The sequence below is a fragment of the Zonotrichia leucophrys genome, chromosome 11, assembly GCF_028769735.1.
Source record: "Zonotrichia leucophrys gambelii isolate GWCS_2022_RI chromosome 11, RI_Zleu_2.0, whole genome shotgun sequence".
Taxonomy (NCBI): Eukaryota; Metazoa; Chordata; class Aves; order Passeriformes; family Passerellidae; genus Zonotrichia; species Zonotrichia leucophrys.
Window position 1 is genome coordinate 13,600,343 of NC_088181.1, and position 14,568 is coordinate 13,614,910.

At 38.4% G+C, this 14,568-nt stretch overlaps 1 protein-coding gene across 4 annotated transcripts in view; it reads right to left on the bottom strand.

The window, feature by feature from the left end:
• Window positions 1-14,568, bottom strand: part of PHKB (phosphorylase kinase regulatory subunit beta) — a 66,842-nt gene that overhangs the window by 26,866 nt on the left and 25,408 nt on the right. For all 4 annotated transcript variants that reach the window (XM_064723363.1, XM_064723364.1, XM_064723360.1 and 1 more), the window contains 5 exons: window positions 12,825-13,022; window positions 12,194-12,251; window positions 10,156-10,233; window positions 8,128-8,286; window positions 5,036-5,130 (listed from right to left, as the gene is read on the bottom strand). In XM_064723363.1, the coding sequence (XP_064579433.1) occupies window positions 5,036-5,130; window positions 8,128-8,286; window positions 10,156-10,233; window positions 12,194-12,251; window positions 12,825-13,022 (588 nt within the window). The remainder of the gene's footprint in view (window positions 1-5,035; window positions 5,131-8,127; window positions 8,287-10,155; window positions 10,234-12,193; window positions 12,252-12,824; window positions 13,023-14,568) is intronic.

Sequence of the window (14,568 nt, forward strand, 5' to 3'; positions counted from 1 at the left end):
AAAAAAAGAGATATGGAAAAGCATTAAACTGCTAAATATTCCACTAAATAAAGCATCTTGTTAAAAATTCCATTTTAATGTCTTGGCTTCCTCATTTCTAATAAGGCCAGCTCAGGTATTGTTCCCACAACATCCATCACTGTCTCCCCAAGACACCAGGCCAGCCCCCCTGCCCAGGCTCCCCCTCCTGCCTTGTGCTGCCCCTTGGATCCTTGGCAGAAGGGCTGGTTTCAGCTGTATTCTGCATGCTGTGCAGATGATAAATACACTTCAGAAGAACAAGATAAAAGACTGATTAGTTGTTCTTCCTCTCCAAAGGAGAATAAAAAAAAGCTAAAAAAAAATTCACAGTTTTTAACAAGGTTATAAACTGCTGGAGGTAGGATAAAGGGAAAAATCCCTGACTCCATTCCTGGCACAAGGAGACAAAGCAGCTCAGTATCAGCCTCTCACTGCACAGATGTTATCACTGTGCCCTTCTGCTTCCACTGCCAGGAAACCTCAGAACTCTGAACAAACCCCATTCATTGAGCACGTCAGAAAGGGGGCAGAGCACTGAAGAGCCCCGATGGAAATGGCACCCCCTGGGATTCCTGAGCACACGGAGTGAGGAGAGGCAATGGCAACAGCTCACAACAGGAGAGGCTGCACTGCCCCCGCACGGCCCCTGGCTGCTCCTGAGCCACACCCCAGCTAACCCCGGGCTGCCAGGCACCACTGAGCACTGCTGAGCACCCTGTGCCCACTGGCACCGAGCTCCTGGCACTGCTGACCACCCTGTGCCCACTGGCACCGAGCTCCTGGCACTGCTGACCACTGCTGACCACCCTGTGCCCACTGGCACCGAGCTCCTGACACTGCTGACCACCCTGTGCCCACTGGCACTGAGCTCCTGACACTGCTGACCACCCTGTGCCCACTGGCACCGAGCTCCTGGCACTGCTGACCACCCTGTGCCCACTGGCACCGAGCTCCTGGCACTGCTGACCACCCTGTGCCCACTGGCACAGACACACCAGCCCCTGAAATCAAACACAGCACACTTATGTGCCTCAAATTCCAAACCAGCACTGGCAGGTTTCGAACTGTGTTAACTGTGGTAGGCAATTGTATTAAAGGGAATAAAGCAAGGACATGTTTACAATTAACATGACAAAACAAATCATCCAATATGGCTCCATCCAAATTCGACAGGCTCTAATCCTAAACATAAAAATCTTAAAATATCTCAGTCTATCTACAAGTAATAAATTTAGTTCCTTATTTACATATTATCTATTTCCTGAAGAAATCTATTATTATTATATTAGTTATCTATTTCCCTGAATAAATAAACAAAATAAGCAGTTTATTATTTTGACTATTCTCTTCCCAATTCTCTTCATCACTAGGCATTAATCTTAATTCCCAGTACCTGAAATTAAATCCTTACAAATGCTTATTAACTCTACACAGCAAAACATTAAAAGAATACAGTCATTACATGCAGAGAATCCACTTACTTAATTGTAACCCTAAACACATATTTCAACTTAACTCAGAACATAAAATAATCCTACTCTGGCAATTTAGTCAGATTATGATTTTTTGTTAAAGGTGAAACGAAACACAAGACAGCAATAAATCAGCTTTCACATGTGCCAGTAAAATACAAAAGAATTCCAGAAAAGCCCCACCCTAGCTCACTTCTCCATTGTTAGCGTTACCATCCAGGCCCTCTCCTACACCACATCCTCCCAAAAGAGAATGCAACAACCCCAACTCAGTTCGAGTCTCCTGAATGTGGAGGCACTAAAGAGGAGGCTCAGGAGAAGCTCTTGAAGGAATTCAGCTCAGAAGAGTCTCCCTGAAGCAGAATCCTGCAGGATCTCCTTTCACAGTGAAGGGAGCATGGCTGGTTCCATTTCTCTGGAAGCCCTGGAGGGGCTCTGACCTGCCAGGAGTGCAGAGCACACACAGAGTGTCCCGGTGTGCTCTAACACAGACTGAGCCCCAAACACAGCCCTGCTCCAGCACCACACTGGCACTGCCCCAGGAAACAACATATGGACACAGCCTCCTCCAAGTGGGAAATAACAGCTTCTGCCATTGAATTAGGTGAAAACACATTTCCTTCAAACTATAAACACACCAAATGAGTACTGGTAGCCATTATGTTTTTACTGTACTGCTCATTTGATGCCTCTGTTTTCTACAAGCAATGAGATTGTCCTTGATCTGATTTTCTGATGCACTCCCACTGGAATTATACATAGTTATATACACAGCTTTCATAGCACTTTTACCTTTGGAGGTCTATATTACCTTACTTTCCTTTACCTAATTCTTCATTGATGCTTCTAAGCTGTAAAAATAAGGTTGGAATATTTGAAATACTTTCCATTGCTTGCTTAAATCTACACTATTGTGTGGGTATCAGACATATTTTTGTAGTGGCACCAAAGCCACAAATATATTAAATTAATCACATTTTCAGTGGCAAGTGTTTAGAGTTTATAATTAATGCAACCACAAAATAAAAATATGCCTACATGGAAAACATATTTCTTGAAGAAATATTTACTTAGCACAGAGATTCAAATAAAAATTTTAAAAGTCTTCTTTTTGGTACATCTCCTTTCAAAACACAGTATCACAACAAAATTTATATATACAGGCTTCTGAAATGTTTACATATCCTTGTTTATTGCTTACAGGAATAAAATTTAATACAAATGGAAATAGTTTTCTGTTCAATTTAACTGACTAATTCTTTAGCTATATGGAAAAGAGAAGACATCATTAAAGAGAAGAAATTACTTTTGATTTCTAAAGACATCATTAAGATGTGCTGTGTTCTCATTTTGTATGGTATTTTTAGTCATTTTCCCTGCACTTTAAGGCAAATATGATACTGATTTTGCATAAATTAGCTCAATTAGATAAAATGGCATAATCAAATATTCAGACAAACTGGTTAAGCAAATCTAAAACATGGATTAAAAAAGCCAGACTCAGGATTCTTGTCTGGAACTTGAAGACCTTTGCTGGTAGAGCTCCCCTGAGTCATGTCAGGGCACCTTTAACCTTCTCTTAACAAAGACCCATTTGACATCTGCATGAAGGAATACCTTGCCCTGATACTGTAGCAGTAAAACCACCCAAAATACTGCAGCAGCTGTTTCAGTACAAACTATCCCAAAGACATCCCACAACCTCCTGGCTGCAATGCCAAAGGCCTGATGCCACAGTCTCCATTTCCCACTAATTCAGAAGGGCATCCCTTCCTTCTAACCCCCACTGGGTACCACATCTGGGATAGTTCTGGCATTTCCATTTCAAAGAAACACATGCACAGTCATCTCTGGCAAAGGAGTATCACCACTGGGAAGAACACAGCTAGAAGCAGACCTGGGCATGCCCAGAATTTCCTTCCTTCTTCATGTACTGTCTGAAGATGAAGTAAAATATCAAAATGCAACTGTTATTCTCAACACTGTTGACTTTTGAAGTCCCTACTGCATTGCTGAGTTTTACTGGGTAGCTGCATTTTACTAAGTTCTTTAGTGACTCACCAAGTGGCCCTCAATGTCTAAGCCATGAGAAAATAAATTGTCACTGCATTATTTATTATCACTTTTGGGAAGCTCTCGGAGCAGAGGCTATTTCTCTCTGAAGATCTGGAAACTGCCTATCACATACTGGGTACCCCAAATAGTTGCAGAAGTGCTTTTCTGCTGAGACACTTCCTGATGAGTCACAGGAACACTGCAGAACAAAGCCTCATCTTCTTCCAAGTGCTCAGCTGTGGCATATTAAAACTGACTGGTTTGAAGAATCAAAGCAAGAGGAATCAGATGGGCTGACTCAGCACAGGCCCCTCCTGAGGGCACCCCAAAAGGGCCAGCAGCCCCCAGGTTCTGTCACATTCATAACCCCATGATGCAGAACAAACAAAGAAACCAGCAACAAAGGACATCACTGAGCTTTCATTATGTCACAGGAACATGGCAAGTGCTGCACTGTGAGCAATGAAAGTCTCCTTATGAATGAACCAACATCAGGCACATGGATTACCTTGGAAACAGGAAATAGTAGCAAACTGAGGGGATAGCAGCATTTGGATAGAACAAGAAAAACACTGTTCAGTTCTGAACTTGGAGTGAATCTTAAGATAAATACTTCATCTCTTATGCTTCAGTAACAAATTCACAATGCTGAACAAGGAACTTCTTAAATATACATTCCTCATACAAAAATAAAAAGGCTGAAACATCTTTGAGCTAGACATTTCCACAGTTCTTACCTGTTTAACTCAAGGAGTTCCCTACACACAGACATGCACATATCTTGCTGTCTCATTCACTACAGATTTGAATTACCATGTTTCAAGCATTCCCCATCCCTGGTCACTAATTCCTAATGTGCACTCAATCCAAACAGAGGAGCACATGGACTCATAGAATCATTAAAGGGCCTTTACAGTCATAGAGTGCAACCATTGAGCCAGCACCCCTAAACCCACTGAACCCTGTCCTTAAATGCCACATCTGCACATCTTTTAAATATCTTCAGGGATGATGTATCAACCATAAAAAAATAAAAAATAACAAAAAACCCCCAAAAAACCCAAAACCAACAAAAATCCCCCAAAAACCCCCCAAACCCCTAATTCTTTTAGCTCTTAAGAGCTCCAAATACAAAAAATATTAGTATATTGCAGTTGAAATTACTTTGAAGGAATAAAAAAAGCAGATTCATTCTTGCCTTCCTGACACAACTTAAAACTCAAGACACATACCTGTTTATTAGCAGTTATTTATATTTACATTTTATCTATCATTTTCACTGCATCACTTAATTTGAAGGCAAACGCTCATCGCTTCCTCCAAACTGAAGGTGTTATAATTTCCCTCTAAAAGCAATCCTCCATCAGTTCAGAAAATGTACACAGACTGAATATTTTCTTTGCACTTTAGCTGCAATATTAGAGGAGCATGCATAGCACCTGGATGACAATTTTTCAGCACAAATGTAACAGCAAGCTGATGCTGACCTGGTTGGAGAACCTCATGCTGACGTTGCGCTGGTCCTGGGGAGCCACGTAGCGGCCAATGGGGTCCAGATCTTTAGGGCTCACTAATTTATCAACTGCAAGGAAATGAGGATAGAAATGCAGAATGACTTCAGTACTTTCTGCAGCTTTTGTGAAGACATGTCAACTTTTGTGTTGTAGTTGGTTCTGCTTTGTTTTAGATCAATGATTCATAAAAGCACATTTTGAAAAATTCAGAATTCTGTTAATTTTAAAATGGATGACTCAGGCTTGGTTCTTGCCACAGCTAATTACAGCACTGTGGTATAAAAACCCAAGCCTTTATTTGCTCACAGGGATATGTTAATAGATTATATGCAGACACCAGACTCCACAACACAAGTCATTTAAAAAGCCCTTAATCCACAACCATGGAATTATTCTAGAGCTTTAACTATAAACTCAATAACCAGCAAAACAGCCTCTATCTCAAGGTAATCACATGACTTGAATCCTGGAAAGAACAAGAGATATCAAAGGTGCCTCTCAATAGGTTAATTCAGGAAGAAATTGTGAAAAAACCTAATGAAAAATATTTGAAATCTAGCAGTTGCTACATGGAGTTCTTTTACATGGGGGAGAAAAACCCCACTAAAACTAAAGCCCCCAGTATTTTATCCTTCTCCTGAAAAAGCACTCCAATAAAAAGACACTATTCAAAACTTTCAATAAATTCCTTGAATACAGGTTCATAATCTAGTATGAACTATTATACCCTTAAAAGAAGCTTTCTCCTACCAAAATTGTATTTTGACAGGAAACTGTCCAAACTCGATCTAATTTCTAACACAGAGTAAGTCACAATATATCAATAGACTAATATAAAACTTCAGCTAACTGCTAGTGAATATTCATCACCATTATCTCAAGTAAAAATGTGCTGGACTGCAAAAGCAGGTTCCTTTGTTAGCTCCCTATCTGCATCAGCAGCAGCTGACAACATTTAATCCATTTGGTTTATAAAAATATTGCTAAAATTCTTAGTTCTAGGCAGCACTGAATCCACAGAACAAGATATAAGAAGTCTAGGGAAAAACAACACAAAAGGAGCTACTACACAAAAGACTGAGGGAATTTTCAGTTGCATGAAACAGCTAAATACCAGGGACTCCTTTCCCTTGCTCCAAAATGGGGACCTTAAAGGTTTTACAAACCTCATCCAAAGCAAGAAGGAAATTCTGTGGAAAACAGCATCACCACCTGCAAAACACATGCTTTTTTCCTTCATAAACAATTGTTTCAGTTGCAGAAATGTGCCCTCCAACAGTGACACACAGGCACTTTCACTCTGTTACTCAGCATTTGTAAGCAGGATCAAGATTTTGACTTCCCAGTTTCTGTTTGCCCCTGTGTGGGAGGGTAAGGATTGACTCAGGCTCACGTTGCTGCATTCAGAAATGTTTGCACCTCGAGAGGCAGAGCCCAGCCCCAGAGACAGCAGCAGGGGCTACAAAGGTGCTGCTGTGTGCTGCCTACACAGCACCAGCAAGGAGGCTGAACAAACACAGATTAACTGATACCCTGGAGGCAACACAATGATTTCTGAATGGATAATGAAATGGGAAACCAATACCTTCCTAGATATCAAAGTATTTGCAGCCAGGCTTCCACTTAATTAGCAACCACCAACAAGCAAAGTAAGACACACAAACACTTTCACCAAGGACAAGATTGTTATTCCAGTAGGTTTTCACCAGTAAGGAGCAAAATTGAATGCACCAACTCTAAATTAGCAGGAATAAATGGAGTCCCTGACATAACAACCTCTGATGAACACATTGCTGTAAGATCTCCAAAGACTACGAGAGAAGCAGGGAAAAATTGTTCTGAAATTTTGCATATTTTGAAAAAAAAAATTTAAAAAAAAGCCATGTGTAAGAATGTTCAGCAAAGAACTGAAACACAAGAATGTTTATGCTACACAAACAACAGCTAGCAAACTATAAATAGAACTTATTTAACCAGCATTCTGCAGGTACAGAAACACACAAATATCAGTACAAGATCAATACTAGCTGAACTACTACAGCAACCTACACACACACTGGAGGATTACTTGGCTAATATTCTTATAAGATAAATTATTGTTTTAATTAATAATGAGATTGCCTACATTTACTTTGAAGTGTTGGCAAAAAGAGGAATTTTGCAAGGAATACAGCAAAACCAAACAGGTGGAGTACCAGACAGACTCTGTCCCTCTATACCTAAAGATACATGCACTGTTCTTGCCAACTGCTGAATTTTTAAACTCCTCTTAAATTTCTCTCATTTTTATTACCAACAACCTGTTTCCCTTCTGTGTTAACAGAAAAACAGTTTCCAGAACCCCATCTACTGATTACTAGGTAACTGCTGATCATGTTAAAATAAAGTAATATATCTTTCTCCTGAAAGCAATACTAAAGAAAAAACCCAACTGTGAAGATTTTTCTGGATTAACCAATCTTTTTGCATCAGCATATAAAATCATTCCAAGTGAGACTGAGAGTTTGTGACTGAAATTCACCATAACAACCTTCACTGGTCAAACTTTGACACACACATTCAATTGCTCATACAACTGAAAAAGGGTAAAAATAACACAGATGAATGAATCATTGCCTTTCTCTGAGACTGCAAGTAATTAAAGTTTCAACTTGTCTTGCTTAAGCAGTCAATAATTGGAATTAAAGACTATAAATCATTTACAATGTAACGTTAGTTCATAGGTGTTTGCTTGAGGAGAGGAGGGTTAAGGAGAGGAGTAGTGCAGTTGGGGTGATGATTTTTAGTGTATCTGTACAGTGATGAAGCTGATACACTTAACCCAGAAAGCATCACATTAATATATTCTGCCATGGAGAAAAGGAAATAAGAGGGAAAGCCAGAAAAAATAGCAAACTGTCATCATGTTTAGGTTTTCAGTACTCTATGAAATATTCCACTAAGCTTTATAGTACGCAGCATAAAACCAAGAAGACTGCAAAGCAATTTTTATCTGTGCCAGATATCGGCAGTGCTGGTTTGGACTGAGGAGGAGGGCAGGCCAAGGTGCAGGAGGCAGCTCTCACCCAGCAGCTTGGCAATGATGTACACGGCCTGGCCCCACAGGAACAGCTTCCCGTCCCGCCCGTTGTTGCTGGGGAAGCGCCGCTGGCTGCCCGGGCTCCTCTGCTCCGCCTCCACAAAGTCAGCAGGCACGTAGTAATACTTGGGGACAACAGGGCACCCTGGGGACAGCAAGCACAGCCACAGAGTAAACATCACTGCCAGCACTTGACTGGAGTCCCCTGAGAAAGCTGAAGTGGATCCAGAGCAGGAAATCTTGCACCTCAGTTTGAACAGAGATTGTCATTTGTGTTATCTCAGTGAGCAATCCCAGGGCAATGTTAAACTACTTTGGATTTCACCAGACATTTCCTCAGAGTTTCTTCCCAGAACAGGTATGTTATCTGTGCAGCACCTTCTGTGCCAACTGAAACTAACACAAGTCACCTGAAGGAAAATGCAGAAAGCCTTAACCAAAAGCCATGAAAGCTGGGTCCCAGTGAATCACTCAGGGTGTTGTGCCCCCAGTTAACATAGGCTCAATTTCAGACAACTCTTTCTAACTAAAACTCCTGCTCAAAAAAGAGTCAACTTGGTTTTGGATCATTTCATTCACCAAATGTTTAAAATGATTCTTGAAACATCATGAATCTTAAAACACCATGAAACAAAATGGCACAACTTCTCTACAAGATACATACCTTGTACCTAGAATTATGCCACAGGTATTGCTGATCATTTTAAACTTTATTTCAGAAATTTTTAAGTGGACATGCATCAGGAATTTAGAGACATGATTACAAATGATTGACCTAATTATATGAAATTGAAAAGCAAATTAATATGCTTCCTGCTTAATTAAATTCCACCTTAATATTGCTCTACTCTTCAACTAATTTGGATAAACAACAGGTGATAAACAGAATAAAGCTGTAGTGTCTTGCTATTTGCTTAGGAAAAAAACCAAATTACTGGGAAGAAGCAGAGAAAAAATGGAAAAGCAATAGTTATTAGAGATATTAGATTCAAATGAGTGAGGCACCAAATAACACCCAGAAATTTTAAGATGTGACATTTGTGATGACATGCAACAAAAGGAACCACAAGATTAATTTAGTGTGCACGAACCTTCACATACTCATTATTAATCAGAAAAAAGTGACAACCAGCAAGAAAAATTTGCTACATAATGCAAATTTGGTAAGGGAATGTTTGACTGCCTTACAGAAATTAGCTCACTTCAAAAAGTTTAAAGAACAAGGCATATTCTGCATGCACTTGTGTAACTGTACCACAGATGTAAGAACAGGTGACTTAAATGCTGAGTTTTAAAATTGGATTGTTCTGTTCTCAGGCCATTTCTTTTCCTCCCACTCAAACTTATGGCCTTTTTCTTTTTTTAACTGAAGTTTGGATGGCTGTGCCTCTAGGCCACCACTAGCCTTTTCTGCAGTGCCACAAAAATTCTGAAGTGCCCAATTTAAATAAGAGAACATTTATAATAAAATGATTATGTAGCCACTTTCCCAGCTCTAAGGTAGAAACAATTTCACATGTATATACCAAATTATTTTTTAGAGCTTGCAAAATTAAGTGACAATGAATGATGAGAGTAATTCTCAGCTGGGTCCAGGTGGGACATTGAAACAATCTGACTGCTGGTAGTTAATATTTGCCTGAAAAGGAGAAGTGAACAATGAAGCAGAGGTGAAGGAGGGGAGGAGCAAGTGAGCACAATGTAAATCTTACTTTAGGATCACATAAATTGTGATAATTAAAGTAACATTTCTCTGGGAAAATGCTACTGATGTTTCCAGAAAAATGTTACCTGTATTATCACAATTTATGATGCAACATATCTATATAAAAGGTTATTTTAGAATTAGTATTTTTCCACTAGGAAACATGTTGATGCCCTTACTTCTCATTTGCTCTGACCACAATATACATTAGGAAAGCAATTAATACATTAATAGGTAAGTCAGGATTTTTACAATTTCAGGTCAATAAAAAGCTACAATTGTTTCAGAAGAACAACTTCCAGATAATACCTTCAGGTGTATGTTGAAGCAAAGGGTCCAGAAGATCCTGATATTCCTTTACTTGTGTAGGATTTCCTCTAAAAATGCCTAAAAATAACCAAACAATAATTGATTTAATGGAAGAAATAATTTTTCCATGACCTCAAGGTTCATAAAAGAGGAATTAAAAAAAAATCCAGTGTTTACTTTTCAAAACTAACTATTAAGTGCCTAGACAGTAAATAGCTCACAAAAAGGAAAAGACTGAGCTGTAGATCACAACAGTCAACTCCCTGATGCTGCTTTTGGGGAGACACTGATGTGTTAGGGACCACCAGTCCCTTAAAAGCTGTTTTAGCAGAACTTCCCAAGATGAATCTGATGAATGCTAGCATGAGTAATGTTCAGTTCATGGAAAGCCCTTAAATGAAAATATATCTTAACAATACAAAACTCATTTCTGTTCATCAAAGAAAGAATTGATCTATTTGACAAGCAAGGTGAGGTTTCAAAGTAGAATATTTTTTAACATTCAAAGAGGAACGAGCTATAGATAATAATAACAATAGATGAATATAATAATAATAATAATAATAATAATAATAATAATAATAATAGATGAAAACTTGGCATTATAAATCTTATACTAATATTCCCTTCTTCAACCATCAATTTTTTTTTTCTTTCCATGGCTCTTTAACACTCCATCCAAACTCAAAGTTTAACAAGTATTGCTCACCATACTTTCAAATCTTCCTGAGTATATACACAGGAATATTTACAGCTATCAAGAGACACAAATGCAATCAAAGTTTGCACACAAGAAGGTGTGTGACAAGTGACACACTGAGCATTTCCAATCACTTGAGGATACTCATGACATAGGAGCAATCTCTGCTCCTCCCACATCCTTGTCTTTTTGCCATTGCTGCACTTCAGATTTTGCATTAAGGAAGCTTGTGGCTTTGGAGATATTTGCACAAAATCTACCAACAGAAATGTTCTCTTTCCTAAAAGTGTGGTCCAGGCAAAAAGGACAAGGACAGTACATGCAAAGAATGTCATTTTTAGGATTTTTTGGATACAAGGAGTGTAAAATGCTTTTTGTATTCTTTTGTTAAGCTCAGTGGAAGATGACTATCTTTTTGTTCTCAAAACTGCAAGTGGGCAGCATTAAATGTCAGTGCCTTTCTCCTCAGTTTTGGACCTCACTCTTTGAAAAATGTCAAATATTTCTTTAGAAATATCAATTGTGAAACTTTATTATATCTTCAAACACAACATTTTAATCTGTGGGTGGCCACTGAGCAGTTGGGGCTGATGGAAGATTTCTGTGCCCCTCACTGTCTTCATCTGCAAACTATTCAACATGCTAGAAAAGATGGACAGATTTTAATCCATTAAAAAATCTTTTTGACAATTGTAACCCTACTCATGCTCTTATTCAGACTTCTGTTCTATGCAAGTTCTTGCTTCCATCCTGAGATCACCCCTTGAACTCCTTTGGTGTGTCTCCTGTGCTCACGTCAAGACCGAGGGAGTGTCATTTTTGTTGGTTTTGATTTTTTTTATTTTGTTTTATTATTCAATCAGACTGACTATGTGAAAAGTTGTGGCTAGAAGGAAATGAAACCTTTCCTGGTTGCCTTTCTTCTCTTCTGAATTCTGATTGAATTGCCACACAGTGCTCAACTTGAGAAGCCCTGGTGCACACTGAGTGTGGCAGTGTGCTCTCCCTCCCTTTTCTTTCCCATGCTGCTGTGAAGTTCTGATACATCTGAAAGTTTTTCAGGCTTAAAAGGCAATGCAGGACAATGCCACAGACTGAAGCTTTTAACAAATCCTTACCAAGTTATATTCTAAAAACAGTTCACATTAGAAATGCTGAAATACAGCGGGTTGGGATGCTTGGGGTTTTGTGAGCCAGGAGGCAGCACTCTCACTGAGATATTTAGTGCCACTGCATTATGGTTTATTTTGGCAGGACAGGAAAATAATTTTGTATCTTTCCCCTAAAAGCTCATTTCTCTTATGCCTTTAAGGAACAGGAATGTAAAACTATACTTACCATCAATTATCATGAAAATAAAAAAAATAGGGAATTCACACTCAATGCCATCAAAAAGCTGCAAAAAAGAAAAATTCATCAGACATTTCATCATTTTCACTTAAGTAAATATATATCTGAATAATCCTGCAGAGTAATTTCCTAGCAACAAAAGGCAAACTTGAATGCAAAACTATTTTAGTGCATTTAGTATCAGTTAATTCTATGGGCACTTTAACTGTGCCTTTACATCTGCTCTGGCTTGTTCGCAAGCAGAATATTTAAATAATCTACTTTTCATTTTTCAGACAGAAGCTATGGGGGAAAATATAAATAAATTTTCATTTAGATAACCTTAACTGATAAATACTGTGATCAAAAGCAAAATTGTTTTCCACACACTCAAACTGTAGTCAGCTGTGAAATTAAATGAAATGATAAATAATTTCCTTATTTGTTAGGTGAAATCAACTGTACCCTAAATGTAAATGAAAGCACATTCATTACAAAACAAGCCAATGCCTCAATGCTGACTGAGCAATCTGTGAAAACTGCAGATGCAAATTCCAGCAGGCCCCTCCTTGCCTTGGAGGCCTTGGAGCCCCTGGGCAGGGCGGCTGCAGGAGCTCAGGGGGGCAGGGGCAGGGTTTACCTTGATCTCGGCTGGTTTGTAGTAGCGCCGGGTCCTGTCCTCCAGCGCTGTCCTGTAGCCGTCCCTCAGAAACCTCTTAAACCCATATCTGCCTTTCAACTTCCTAATAATTTTATCTAGTGTTTGACCAAACAGAACCTCATCATCCAAAGCAAACCCAGGATAACTGAGGCAGGGCAGGAGAGCTGCATCAGTATTCTGTAGGAGAGGGAGAAATGACATTGTGAATTTAATTAGATCCCTGACAATTATTTGATGCACAAACAAAGATTGTTTAACTTACTAAGTGAAATAGACATTTGGAACATTATCTTATCAAAATCATAGTGCTAATATAGGAAATAGTGTGCAAAATAAGACTTCTTAGGAAGTATCAAGATAAACTACAAACCAAATGTGCAGATATACAATTTAGAAGATAACTAATTTAATTCAGAATGTCACCTGTTTTACAGCTGATAATGTGCAGGCACATTTGAAAACATAAAACTTTGTGTTTTGGGATTGTTTGTTTTAAAAATACATTCTCCAGATTATTCCTGGAGGAAACACAAACATTTGGGTGTCATATGCTCAAAAAGAAGCACAAATATTTCATAAAGGTGCAATGCTGAGAAGTAAATGTGATTAAATCATCATTTCTGAACAGCTTTTTCAGAAACATTCTTAGGGTGCTGGAACAAACAAGCCTATCTGATTTAAAATTAAGAAGATAAGAGAATAATTCCAGGAAAAATATAAGAAATCTTCTCAGGAACCATGTGGATCTCTTATGAATTAAAAACACTAGAAAAATTACTAACTAGTGCGTCACCTCTACAGGTAAGCTTCCAGAAACAAACAGAAAAGTGTCATTTTCTGCTGATATAGTCAGGATACCTAACTATTTAAAATTTCTGCCAATATGACTGACATGAACCCAACAAAGGAAGAAAAGAACACAAAGATTCATATGGGAGAAGTTATAAAATCAGCTCCTGTTGGAATATTTCAAGTCTCCAGCAAATAACAAACAGCAAGAGTTCTAAAAGACCATTTGACTGTAGAAAAAGTAGCTGACAGTGCCTTTTATTTAAATTATCCAGCACTACAACTCTGCTATAATTCTTCTACACAATAAGTAAACTATTAATGTTTCAGATTAATAGCCTGTTTCATGAACAAAACTGCTATTATATTCCAGAATGAATAAAAAAGCAGAACCCTATTATCACTCATTTTAAATTACTGATTCTCTACCACAAATTTACCTTTGATGCTAGCACTGAACTAGATGTTTTTTTAGCTAATCTATATTTATGTCATTTAGATTTACTCACTAAGGAAATACATTTGTAACGGTAGTTTATAACAACAAGAAATTGTTCATATTCAGCAATTTATGATAAGCCAAGCTTAAAGGCTTTTTTCCTAGACAAAAGAAAGAATTAAAGCTAAAACAAAGGGTATCAAAAGTGCAGACACTGTGTACAGTGGAAACTAGGGCAAAAGAAAAAACAAATCCCCAAGGCAGCAAATCTCACTTAAGTTATTTCAAATTTTATTTTTAAATTGTCTGGAAAGCTACCAAGAGGTTACCATTTTAATCTAAGTATTAAAAAAATAAAGAGGATCATATTAATTCCATATTAACTACATCACAGTGACACTTAACAAGCAGAACTTTAACAGCTTCCCAGCAAATTTCACATTTATCAAGCAGATCAGGTCATATGCACTTGTTTCCCCCACACTGTGCTGAGGT